The 13,259-nt window shown below is 36.3% G+C and overlaps 1 protein-coding gene across 4 annotated transcripts; it reads right to left on the reverse strand.

Annotated features, from left to right (window-relative positions):
* Nucleotides 1-990: 990 nt before the first annotated feature.
* On the reverse strand, nucleotides 991-12,900 carry LOC112519077 (splicing factor U2af large subunit B-like). 4 transcript variants are annotated; one of them, XM_025127045.1, is made up of 18 exons: nucleotides 12,729-12,900; nucleotides 9,517-9,686; nucleotides 8,570-8,671; nucleotides 7,922-7,974; nucleotides 7,222-7,292; nucleotides 6,940-6,984; nucleotides 6,789-6,848; nucleotides 5,826-5,886; nucleotides 5,617-5,732; nucleotides 5,121-5,236; nucleotides 4,674-4,772; nucleotides 4,506-4,581; nucleotides 4,052-4,140; nucleotides 2,345-2,411; nucleotides 1,992-2,087; nucleotides 1,789-1,870; nucleotides 1,480-1,547; nucleotides 991-1,180 (listed from the first exon to the last, which is right to left on the reverse strand). In XM_025127045.1, the coding sequence occupies exons 1-18, from the start codon at nucleotides 12,825-12,827 to the stop codon at nucleotides 1,043-1,045; spliced, it is 1,608 nt and encodes a 535-aa protein (XP_024982813.1). In that variant the 5' UTR covers nucleotides 12,828-12,900; the 3' UTR covers nucleotides 991-1,042. The 4 variants fall into 4 exon arrangements, with proteins under 4 accessions (XP_024982813.1, XP_024982811.1, XP_024982812.1 ...); XM_025127043.1 differs by having other exon boundaries at nucleotides 5,617-5,729; nucleotides 7,913-7,974; XM_025127044.1 differs by having other exon boundaries at nucleotides 2,345-2,408; nucleotides 7,913-7,974.
* Nucleotides 12,901-13,259: the final 359 nt, after the last annotated feature.

A 13,259-nucleotide genomic window follows, 5' to 3' on the forward strand; every position in this document is an offset into this window, starting at 1 on the left:
AAAAAAATGAACAAAATGAAAAATTATAATTGGTTGAATGCGGTTTGCACGGTTTGTACAAATTGAGTGGTTTGCATTTGATCGCTCCCCTATATATATATATATATATATATAAAAGCAAGTGGTAAATATTGATGAAACAAAGAAAATGCTGATTTAAGATAAAGAGATAAAAACATTTTATAAAAAAATGATTAAATATTAGATACCATTGTTTGAGTATATACTTCTGAAATGCATCTAACCAGTACACATACAATCGTACTAATTAAACAGATGGCAACTTAAGTTGATTGGTATTACTATATCAGTTATGTAAACTTAACTGATATACGATATATAAAATCTTATATTATTGTACCATACCAACGTTATTAATTAATTAATTAATTATTTCAACTAATATTCAAGGGGTAGACTAATTGCATCCCTCTACATTGTTAAATACACCCCTAACTAGTGATTTTCTCCACACATACATCAACATCAAAACTCATTTTTTACATTCGCAATGCATGAATAGATCCGATTATAACATTAAAAATGGATGCGATTGATGATGTGATTTTTATTGGTTTTGGCATGCAAACCGTGAAAGATGTATTCGGGTATTTTCTTTACATTCTGATCATTTATGATTAAAAAACACGCTCTTATTTCAGTTTGGGAGAACGTGAATCTCCAAAACCTGATGCCGTAGTTTCAAATCTTTTTCAATCAAATTCGGCTGAAACACTAACTTATACACCAAACCAGTTTTTTAAAAAAGAGCTTAATTAATCAGAGTTGTAAATTTACAGTTACAGCAATTTCATTATCGCACCACATCAACATCAGGTTACAAAATAAACATTTTCAAACTATAACTATTTTCTCTATCACCATTACCACCATTTCTCCATCTTATCTTCATTCTAATATATATATATATATTCTCTGGATAAATCATATATATATTGAAATTTTCATAAGATGATTTCGGGTATTAATAAGAAAAAAAAATAAAAAATAAAAAAAAGGTTTAATTGTTGTAAAAGAAATTCTAAGCCCCATAGTCCCCTTGCAAGTATTTGTCCTCCGGATAGTAGACGGCCGTCACCACGTTCCCTCCGAATTTCCGACCACCCAAAGAATCCTTGGCCTTTGCACAATCAGACGACTCTGCATACTCCAAGAACACCTGCAACAACACTTATGAACATCAAATCTAGTTCCATTTAGAATTAGGTGAAGGATAGTGTGAGAAGGGAAGTTATGGTGAGAAGCGTAAGAAGAGATCTCCACCCTCGGATCAATCCTAATCGAATGTCAACACTAGTGAGATACACGGGATCAATTCCCATTATAAAGCGTAATTCATGGGTGGGCATGAGAGTAAAAGTGATAAAAGGTTCAGATCTCTTCTTACGCTTCTCACACAATCCTTCGCCTTCTAACACTCTAATGTGAAGTAGAAACCTGAATCTCAAGATGACATACCTTCCCAAGACCAGGAATTTGCTCTCCATTTGGATCGGGACGAGGAATTACCACATTTGTCAAATCTCCTACATGCGCGGGATATGAGTTTATTCAGATGCATTAAGAATTTATGGTTTATGTATGAAAACACTGTCCAAATCTAATTCCATCATTAATGCCATCTTTGGCAAACTAACGGATAAGCTCAACTAGATGACAATGTAAAATCACCTAAAAAGACATTAAAGAAAATACAAGAGGCATGCTTATGGTTGCCGAACATGGCCTAGGATTATTAACAGTTCATAAGATATGAAAATGTTTTACCAAATTTCCGTCCTTCTTCTCTCATATCCTCCAAAATTTCTTCGTATTCTCCATCATCCATCAATTCATCAGCACTTATCACCTGCATTGCACCGAAAAGGATCATGCTCGTAAATAATCATAGCGAATACCATTTGAAAAGATAAGTCAATAATAACATGTTCTTTTCTTTTGGGTCTTGCAGTTGCATTATGGGACAGTACCTCAGTCAAGCACAAAACTTTAGTTGGAACCTCGTCAGGTGCTCTGGGCATCCCTACTCCGGGAAGGTTAAACCCACCAACTTGTAAGGCCATTTTCTACAATCGAAAGACGGATATTAGGCAACTAACATGTGGAGTTTGCAACCATGAAAAGCACAAAAGAGAGCTAGCAACCCAATGAAAAAATCACCTGTCACCATATTCATGTCCGTTCCATGTACCACCAACAAATTTAAGACACATCATCATTTTAAGATCCTCTCTCCCGAAGAATAATGTTAAATGAATAAATGGCGTGTCTTAAATAATTACATGAAAAATGGGGACAAGTGATCTTTTTTCCAACACGATACCTGCATAGCTATATGTTGCTGTGCCTGGGCTAATATAGTCTCCTGTTCTGTTTTCATCTGTCCACTACTGTAAGAAAATGGGTATAGGAAAGAGTTAGGTCATGTCAGTGACCAACAATGAACCAAATTGCAGTAGAGAAGGATTTGTGAGCCATAATATCAGCATTTTGGAAAAACTAAACCAAATAAACCCAGCATATCCCACCTGGTGGTGGGGTCTAGGGAGGGTAAGATGTAGACAGACCTGACCTCTACCCCAAAGACTAGAACAACTGTTTCTTAGAAGACCTCCGGCTCGTGAAAAAAGGGATGAAGTGAGAAACAGACATGATAAAGTTTTAAAAAGCTGGTTAACATAAATATAGAATCAGGTACAAGAAAAACTAGTTCAAATTTCTGAAAGTTTAAAAATCAGCATTTTGACAACTTCTGTTCAAATATATTATTTAACAACCATTGTTTCAGTGCAGCTCATGGATACCCAAATGTTATGAGAAAAAAATATGCTAATCTAAGAGTCTCAATACATTTATGAAACTGAGAGAAGTTGTTTCTAGTGAGGCACTTGTACAAGTAGAAGAAGAATTGAAAAGCTATGCCCACATTAGAGAATCACGCAAGGAATTACTGTCAGTTCTAAAACTCATTATCATGTTCTGATGAGGACAACGGTAGAATATGTATCTACAAAATATGAACATACAGGAAAGCAGTGGCCAACTAATGGAAACATAATCGCTGCTATAAAAGACTATCACAGCTTTAAGTTGATAGCTAGGAAGCAGAGTGCTTCTACACCTTGTTATATCCCCACATCAGGTGCTTTCCGGTACAGCTAGTGCACTGAGGTGCACAATCATCCCATGTGGCATTGCTGATTATTATGAATTTCGACCATTAACTCACAGGGATACAGGAGCAGGGGATAAACTTTGCTCTTTCTATTAGCAAAAGAGAAAAAAGTCACAATTTGCAGAACTGAATTTGCAAAACACCCCTCTACATCCTCAATTTTCTGTAATCTGTGAGTCATGGTATCCACGTATCATGTCCCAATACCCATACCCTTGCAACATAGGAGGATATACTACTGAATTGTTATCAATTTCTAGAGCTACAATCTTGTTTTGAGAAGGACAAATGTAGATGGCATAAGTTATTATCCATGCAGAAAACAAAATGGAAGATGTACTGGACGTATATTGCAGAGATGATCTTCAAGATTTTAAAAACAATTCCAGGTATTTTCTAGTCTCAGGCTTCAAACATGTATGTCACCAAGCTGATTCTTCACAAGAATACTGAACCAAAGCTTGGTGGTTAAGTGTTTGTATATTCATGTTCAATGGTATTATATTAATGTACACATAAATAAACAGCTTGTTGACATAAACTATGAGATGAACCGAACTGAAAACTTTCTTGGGTCTTTTTTTTTTCTTTTGAGGTAGAATCTCCTATAAAGGGGGAGAGGCTCCATATTTCTAAACCATCCAAGAAACCAAGAAGAGTTTAAAGCAATGCATAGTAGACCCTCATGTCACCTCTGGTAATTCTTTTCACAGGAAAAAGTGCTAGACAAACATTTCAAACCATAGAAAATTTTAAAATTTAACAAACTTGTACATTATAAAAAACATAACAAAAGACCACAAGGTGAAACAAGTTGACTGTCCTGTCAACTAAAAGCTACTTTTGCACACAAACCTGATGGTTGCACGCCTGACTGTCAGTGTTTTATCACCCATTTTTAAGCCATTTAGTGCAGCGCAAGCAACGTCCGTAGCTGCTTGATCCTGAAGATAAGTCACAGATTTTTTATTTATCAGAAGATATATTTAGACTTATAATAGATAACTGAAGAAAGTACAGGCTGGAAGATTAGACTACAGATATCAAGTGACAATAAATAGTTGGGGCATTAGACACCCAATTGAATTTGATGACGTGCATCCAATTGGATTTTGATGATGTGCATATAGCAACAAGTATTAGAAGACAAAACCAGAGAATCAAACACTAAAATGTTCTTTTAAAAACCAGATACAAGAGGTGAAATAAGATAATTAAGGATAGATATAATAAAATGCAAACCAACAAATAAATGCTTTCGGAGATATCAAAGCTTGGTAAACCAAGATCAAAGATCCGTGATAATTACCTCATAGACACAGAAACCGTATCCTTTGGAGTTTCCAGTATCTCTGTCCTTAACAAGGTCAAACCCACGCAGCGGTCTGAATCATTAAATGGCTTGCATCAAACCACAAGAACATTCTAATAACTGTTTGTTTTGCAACAATATAAGCATCACTTATAAAGAACATACCCAAAGGATTCTAGCAACTCTCTTATCTGTACCTCAGTGAAGTAATATGGTAACCCCCCAACAAATATCCGGTCAGGTCCTTCAGCTCCACCAATGCCACTGATTATAGCAAAAATAGCAAATTCAGCTTCAACATAATGCGTAAGAGTATAATACGATTAGAAAATGAAATAAAAAGTAGAAACAAGTGGAAACTTGGTCACTTCTATGCCTAGAACCAGCAGTGGATGATAGAATCCATTGGTGCTCCAGTGGGCACTATGATGATGTTACAATGGAGATCACAGGGTAGGGTCTGCGGATATTCCAATGTACAACTTCAGGACAAGGGGATGTGGCACCAAAAGCGAAAGAGCCACTTACAACCTTAACCATCACTACGATCCACCAACACACTGAATTTAGACATGCAATTAGCACAATAGAAAAATAGGAAAACCCACTTACCCTGGGGTAAGCCCGGCAGCAGCTAAATTAAGGTTTGGATTTGGTTGGCTAGGGCCAAGAGTTGCAGCTAATGAAGGATTGTAGTCCGTGGGTCTTCTGACTCTCACAGAGACTCCCTGGTAAAATTGAAAGAACATGTCAAATGGAAAAGTACTCGCACAAAAGCATGATAGTTTTAACAAATACTGTTCAGATGCATCAACAATATAACGATGAGACATGCTATATTTAGCAATGGTCACTGATTGGATTCAACAGAAGTCACATAAAATCATTAGCTAGTGACTAGGATGCCACCTATCTTCACTAACCAATGCAGCAAAGTTTCACTTGCGTAAAAGCATGCATATTATTCTAAACATAATTATAGTTTAAACAATCATATCTATTTGTATATGTGCATATATGCGTATGTGAGTGGTACACATATGTATGCATATATGTATAAACAAACACGTGCAAGTATATGAAAAAGGGTCGTGGTAATTGTGCATGCCTCAAAGATGATCCCGTCCAATGCCATCGCATTACTTGCTTCTTCAACTGTTCTCATCTCCACAAATGCAAACTTCTTTTCATGGTTAATGTACACATTGACCACGGCATCACCTGCTATTAGGATATTGAATTAAGCTATGAGTTCTGATGATAAGCAATTGAACAGTATATATCAAAGTAGATTTGAAGTCAATGAGCTTAACTAACCTGGCCCAGCAGAATTTCCTCCTATGGCTGTCATAATATGGCTAAAAAAGGTTGCTATAGTCTGCTCCAAACATCAAAAGAGCATATGTTAAAGAAATAGATAAGAATTTGGTCTTTAACTAACCCTTCAATCTGTAATAACCATCTAAACACAATCACAACTATCCACAATCCACCCAATTTATATGACACCTTTCCTTTTAAATGGTATATCTAGTTGTCGATGATATAAGACCAACACATTTGACAAAAGGGAAAAGGAAGGATATACATGTCATGCAAAAATCATATCAACAAATTTAACCACAAGCTATGCCTGCATTATAAGAAGTTCCTTTTGCTGCATGAACTTGGTCTTCAACGAATATAAGCACTATGTAGGACTCACATGGTCGTTAACCAAGTACACAATAAGACAGGTTACACTTATTGTCCATCATTATACATTAGGCAATTTGGTTAATAAATTCATTGTCGTGAAAATTTGAAACCAACCAAAATTGCGGTCTCCCATTTTGGACTTGGACCAATAGGACTAGGTAAGCATCTATCATAGTTGTGTTTCAATAGTCATTCGAAAATTTCGTTCTATTTTACAGGGCTCTAGGGCTATGTGGATTAGAACTGCAGACCTTCCCAGAAGAACATATATACATAGTGATTGCAATGGACATCTTCCCTGTTCATTTGTTCAACAGTGGAAGATAAAAGTAGATGTAACCACTTGCTAAATGCATGTATATTACTTTTTTGTATAACACACATAAAAATGCATATGTCAAAGGCAACTACGCATCAAATTTGTAGGATACAACAGAACCAACTAGAAAAGGCTATCTGTTAGCCAATTTCCGTCAGAGTTTTTAGTATTAAAGCAACTTTTTGCTTGATACTTCGCAATAAACATGACCATATAAGATCTTGATGACAAGTAAAAATATCCAATCGAGGTACAATGTAAACCTGTTCATTGGCTAAAGGGGGTAAGCCGCCAACATATACTCGACGTGCATGCCTCGTGGCCTAAGGAAAGAAAGAAGGGTCATCCAACAATGCAACTACTAAATAAAATGCCTATAATGAGCAGTAAACGAATTGAACACTGTACACGTACCTGCTGAGTCATTGCTTGAGCTGGCATCAAGGGAAGAGCTCCCAACTAATTAAAGATGATCAAAAGATATATAAAGAACATAAACATCTATAATAAAACAAATATTACGGAGGGAGAGACAGAAACACCCAGAGGTCCTCATCTGGGTATTACATAGGGAGCAGGGTATTACAAGAAGTGGCCCCTTGAGGACTTTTCAACAAAGAATAAAACTTTAATGATATTATGTAAAGAAGGAAAAAGCTAGAAAGAGATAGAGGAGAGAGATGAGGAGCACAATACCTGTGCTGTCCCGAAAGGAAACATATTCTGGAACATTCCAGGCATTGATTGAGGAGCATCTGGCAATTGCCCTGCATAGTTAACATAAGGGAACGAAGTAACCATTCAGTAAACAAGTTGATAGAACAATGGTGTTGCACCTAGCTTTTTGAAGCAACACATCTAGAAACTTATTTTCACATGCATCAATTTATACAGAAATTATAAGGACGAAAAGACGAAAAGATAATAAACCTAGTCCTTACCAAGATTTATATATGATTCAGTACTAATATTAGAAATTAATTTCCTCACTGCAGATGCTGGGAAACAATTGCAAGTCTACCAAATAACAACAGTTGCCGTCTGAAGGTGAACAAGATCCAGCTAATCGGAGCATTGCTTCCTCGTTGAACATAAAATCTACAGTGGCAACGCCCATGTGTACCACAGTGGGACATGTAGCCCAACATTGCCTTCTTACCCAAATCATACACAAAAGAAGAAACAAAACCACACACAACAGCCAACAACACAACAATTGTCCTCAGTTTTGGTAATAAACAAATTAATAATCAAATTTTGCAATGTGCCACCAAAAATACTAACAAGACATCACATATGCAGCACAAATATCTAAAATACAGCAAGATGTCCCAGACAAATATACAAGGGAAGCTGCTAGAATAATGTGTAGGATCAAGGTACTAACCAACTGCACCTGGCAAAGTTGCAGCAGTAGGTGGTGCCATGTCAAAACCACTCGTCCTCTTGCTGTAGAGAAAGATACAAATGTAACAGGGAAAAGAAACTAGAATTTATTTTCATTTAACACCAATATTAAAATAGAGTTTTGCTTGTTATAATGACATATTACATGCGGCAAAATAGAAATATAAGGATAATAACACAACAGAACTTGGCGAACACAGGAAGATGAACTTTGTATTAAGGGTCCAGGAAAAAAAACATGCCCTGTTTTTACGTGTAGCTTACTTCCTCAAAAAGCACTATGGGAAATACCAATAGCCTTGCTGAAGAAAAAGAAAAGCATCAGTGTTCCACTAAAATGGCAAGACACCACAAAGATCATCAGATATCTCATATCTAAAAGTACCAAAAGATCTAAAAAAGACAACACAGAATAAATGGTGTGCTGGTGAGTGATATAAGTATACAACTACTATATAAGTCATTCCTTCTAATGTGTGGACTCTATGTAATGTCTTCACTGTAATACATAAAGCAATTAATGGCCAGACAGTAGAATCTAGATATATTATAGACTATAAAAGTGCAAAGATGATGCTATCACGGAAACTTGCATCAGTCAGGAAATAGGATATATTCAAGTCAAGCTATCAAAGACCTTTTTGAGCGAGATCTAGATGATTCCCTTGATCGATCAGGTGATGCAGAACGTGATCTGTGTCTGTGATGCCTCTCTCTATCTCGATCATAATCATGGCGCCTGCATACGTTAATGAACATGTATTCATATTTATAGCAAATTCATATAAATCGGAGTTGTGCATGGTTAAGAATAAGCACTCACAACTTGCAACATGTAACATTGAATACCTCTCTTCATTTTCCTTCTTATTTCGTCCAGTTTGGTGGGTTGGGAAAACTTAAGCAAAGGCACTTGCTTCACAAGAACTAACAAACTACAACTTACTACGATATATATTAAAAATGAATGAAAAAAGAGATGGTTCCGATAAACCAACTTCAACTGCCAGTCTACCACATTACAATGCATCAACATGTTAGCATGTTCACTGATTGTACAGGTTTTTCTAATTACTCCTATACATGATAATAAGAATTTCCTTAGAAAGCCTCATTCAAGAATATTAGTGATGCTTAACTAAAATCGCCCATATTAATTCACATCTTGGGTTTCCTACCTATTTCATTCATAAAGTACAAAAGCATGTATGCATCACGCCTGGATGGGAAAATACATGACTGTAAATGGGCAGTTGTATAATAAAATTCCATTAACTTCAATAATAACATTTAAAGTAAGAACTTAATTTATCGTGTAAATCTAAGTTAAATGTCACATCCAGGTGCACCATTTGCGTAATTGAGGGAAAAATGGTAGTTCAACATGAGTAACACGCTAATTGAATATGATGGAAGTTCTCATATGATAGCAGACAAGGTAATTTTGTGAACTTTATTTGAAAGGTAAGCAGAGTAGCAGGTAGGTAAACACATCTTTTGATTGTATCACATTCTTGTGCACCTAGATAACAAGCTCAAATCAAATCAAAGAAAGAACCAATGGGCAAAAAGCCCCAGATTGACCTGCTATAGTCACGATTTCTGGAACGCCCATCATCATCATTTCTCTCCCTTCCTCTCTCATCCCTGCCACTTCTTTCCGGATAATCCCTGTGTCGTCGGTCTCTATCTTTTCCCCTATCTCGATCCCGCTCTCTGGTCTTTGACCTATCATTATCTTCACGGCCTTTGTGCTGCCAAAATCAACATGAAATTAGTAATATTGTGTTACCACTAGATTGAAAATCTCACAGAAAAGAAGACATAAGGGCATTAGCCACTTAAAAGAAAAAAATAAAAAACAAATAAATTGTGAATAAACATGAAAATATATAAAACAAGAATCACAAAAATAAACAAATTCAACAAAAATGGCACAAGTAAACGTATTGGGGTGATGAATGCATAATAGATGGTGACATAGCAACACCTGTTATTCTTGAAATGAGTTTGAGCACCTTAAACTAGTATGACTCACTGCAGAATCTCGTACATGATTATATAGAATTAAAAGATTACACAATCTAATGCTGGTATGCAACTGTAGATATATTTCCTAGTTAGACAAAAACAGAACGAAAGAACTTCACAAGAAGCAAATAAATAATCAGCTCCATTAGCCATTAGATGAAGCAGACTTGCTTTGTTTGTCCACTCGAGACAATCTTAACACGCTAAGAGCATAGAAACCTCCAAGCCAACCTAGCCTTTAATAGAGGTTTTCCATCTATTAAATTGATCTGCATCTTATATGTTATAGGCGTTCACTTGAACACTGTGACACCATATTATTTTCTGCGGACATGTGACAAGCTGAAAGCTTTACTGTTAAGCAAGATAACAACACTTCTTTCATCCTCTATGAGCAGAGGTGAATGCCACTCATACAACGTATGTTGAACTAAGAATTCTGAATGATTTTGTGTCAGACCAAAATAACCTTGTGCTGTTTTGCAGTAATGCTCAAGTTTCAAACTTAAACGAAAATCTTAACGTATTTGTCACTTAGCTAGCTGAGAAATACATGAAGTTTCACCTTGTTGACCCTACAAAGTCTATTAGAACAAGGAAACCTTTAGTCCGTAATCGGTTAACTTGCTAGAAGGTTATGCGGAGGGTCTCCACCACTTACTACCATGTAGTGTATGCACTAGCTTCTAGAACAGAAATCCTTCATAACTAGCACACCAGTAGGGTAACACGCTCCATTTTTACTTAAACACACTTGTAGCCCCACAAACATGCAGAAGTTCATTTCACACTGCATTATAAACTATTTTACCCTGGCCGACTTTATGCTGTAACATGGAAAACTCATGTCATTCCATTTCCATATATATAGATGGGACCGTCAATGCACCAAGGCAGTTTAGCTTTACATGGGTAAGAGAATGGAAGATCTTGCATGCAGCATTTCCATTGCATTTTGCAGAGAGATTGATTTCACTCACCACATAAACTCAGTTACTAAGGTACTGTGAGAAACTTACTTGGATAAGAATCGAGATTGCGTAGGATCACTTCTCTTCAGAAATATTTCAACCCTTTTCTGCCTGGCTTGCACAAATTTCTCAAGGATAATCTCAATTCATACTAACAATTTTGGCAGAATTCGTAAGATATACAAACCTAGAGAAAATCGTAGCGGCTCGTACATTAAAAGTTAAAACTGAGAATAAATGACTCGTTTAAGGGAAATAACTACCTACATTTATGAGAAATTATCACCGGCCAAGAGAGGTTATAAAATGTTCCATAACAGTTATGACCAGTAGGTGAACCTTCAGTGGGTGAACCCATCAGTGGGTGATATTGATCGGCATCAGTGAAGGCATGATGCATCAACTTATCCGTGCCACTAGTGGCACATGTTGACATTCATCAGTGTCACTGAAATCCACATAACTCTGCCTCTTGGACCCCGCAAGAAGAGCGACCCCCTTGACCCCCACCATATGGCGACATGCGGCGATCCTAGGCTCTAGCTAGCTTATATGAGTGTGCCCTCCGCACCTCCTGGCTAGCATTTCAAAACTATCATCCCCTTTATTCTCTTATGAATCCAATTACACAAAATGGCCCGATGATTCACTAAAATCACCAACAACAAAATACTCCAAGCATCATCTCTAGGAGCCTTTGCATGAGAGCATCAGTACTTTCTTTAGCTTTGATTGAAACAATCAGTCCGTATGATATATTTTCTTAATTCATCTATCTATACATGAGTTTCTCCTGATGTTGATGTCAATTACCTCACGACTTTACTAGAGCTGCAATATTTTTTATCAATAACCCTATAAATGGACAACTTGGATGCACAATAAACCCTGCAGTTAACATAGACCGCAAAGACTTTTACATGCCAATGCATGCTAGGTTAATTATGGTGGATTTAGGATAAAAGGTACTTCTTATACAGCAAATAAGAAAGTAAGGCAAGAACACGGGATAAATTATTTTGCTTTGTTAACTATGACTAATATGGGCATGCTAACTGAAAAGTAGAAATATGATCAGGCATAGTTTCAGTAATGCTCATTATTTTATATATCTATTGTACGACTAAGAACATAATAATTTCTTTTAGTTTGTTGATTTTAGACTTGCATATTAAATATAAGTATACATACATAGAAACACACTATGGTATTGAATAATATTTTCCATGAGGTTTCGTCTCCTTTGGCAAAAAACACCCGCCGTATCCTAATTTATAAATTTATTGAACCTATTGTCCATGTATATAGCAGGATCAGTACCATCATATATGCAACACCATTTTCCATGCAACATGTCATGAACTCTTGCCAAAAATGAAAAATGTTGGCAACGGTTGAAATTCTCATGGGCATCCTCTAATGGAGATTACAGGAAAACAATTTTTCATGGGATAAAGAGAGCATCAATTTTGAAGTTGAAACGGCCATGTTTGACCCAGAATTCAGGTTAATGTCTACCTCTTCACTGGAATGAACGGACTACAGGCTACGAAGAATCGTAAAAGTAAAAAGCAATAAAAACTTTGTTATCTTGGAAATTTTATGTACATCAAAAGTGTAAGCACAAATCCTCTTTTAACATCAGTGAAATTTTGATACACATTACATCAACTTACCAAAATTAAGCTTAAAAATACAACTGAAATCATAGAATTCTAGTAATCCATCATGAACGATTATAAACTCGCAATCAAAATACTAGACTTGAGGAAAAACAAAATTATCAAGAGGAACCTTCTGAATTTGTGAATCCCGATCTTCAAACACATCATAAGGTGAAGAACCTCCACCTCCATCGCCGTCAGGGTGTCTATTATCGTGTCGAGAAGACATGGTAGCTCGAATTCAAAGCACAACAGCTCCAATTTGTATCAACTGTCGACAGGTTCAGTTTTGTGCCCTAGATCAGAAAAACGTTGGTCATGACACTAATGTCTTGCTTTTATTTCCTAAATCTCTTTTTGAAATAGTGTTGGGCTAAGGAATATTGGGCCGATAATATTTTCTGGATGCGGCCCGATTAGTTGCGAGATTCATACAAAACTCTTTTATACCAATCGAACAAATTTTATGTTAAGGGTCGTTTACTAAACGTTTATCCAGCAAGTGTTCATCGGGTACTGCTTACAGGATGAATATGGCAGGGGTCAAAAATCTTATCTGGTAAGACAATGATAAAGATGGAGAGTCTTAGGGGCCGCTTACTTTTGACTTAATGGACTTAATGGTTCAATTAACTTATTTGCACTTACTCGGTAAATGAGG

Source organism: Cynara cardunculus (assembly GCF_001531365.2).
Source record: "Cynara cardunculus var. scolymus isolate 2C chromosome LG 10, CcrdV1, whole genome shotgun sequence".
Taxonomy (NCBI): Eukaryota; Viridiplantae; Streptophyta; class Magnoliopsida; order Asterales; family Asteraceae; genus Cynara; species Cynara cardunculus.

Excerpts from the sequence above, each read along its gene's own strand:
- LOC112519077 (XM_025127042.1), bottom strand. The coding sequence starts at position 12,827 with ATGTCTTCTCGACACGATAATAGACACCCTGACGGCGATGGAGGTGGA. Across the intron at positions 2,088-2,344 it reads AGCAACATATAGCTATGCAG|AAAATGGCCTTACAAGTTGG; the intron begins GTATCGTGTTGG and ends TTTCGATTGTAG. Across the intron at positions 1,871-1,991 it reads AAGTTTTGTGCTTGACTGAG|GTGATAAGTGCTGATGAATT; the intron begins GTACTGTCCCAT and ends GGTGCAATGCAG.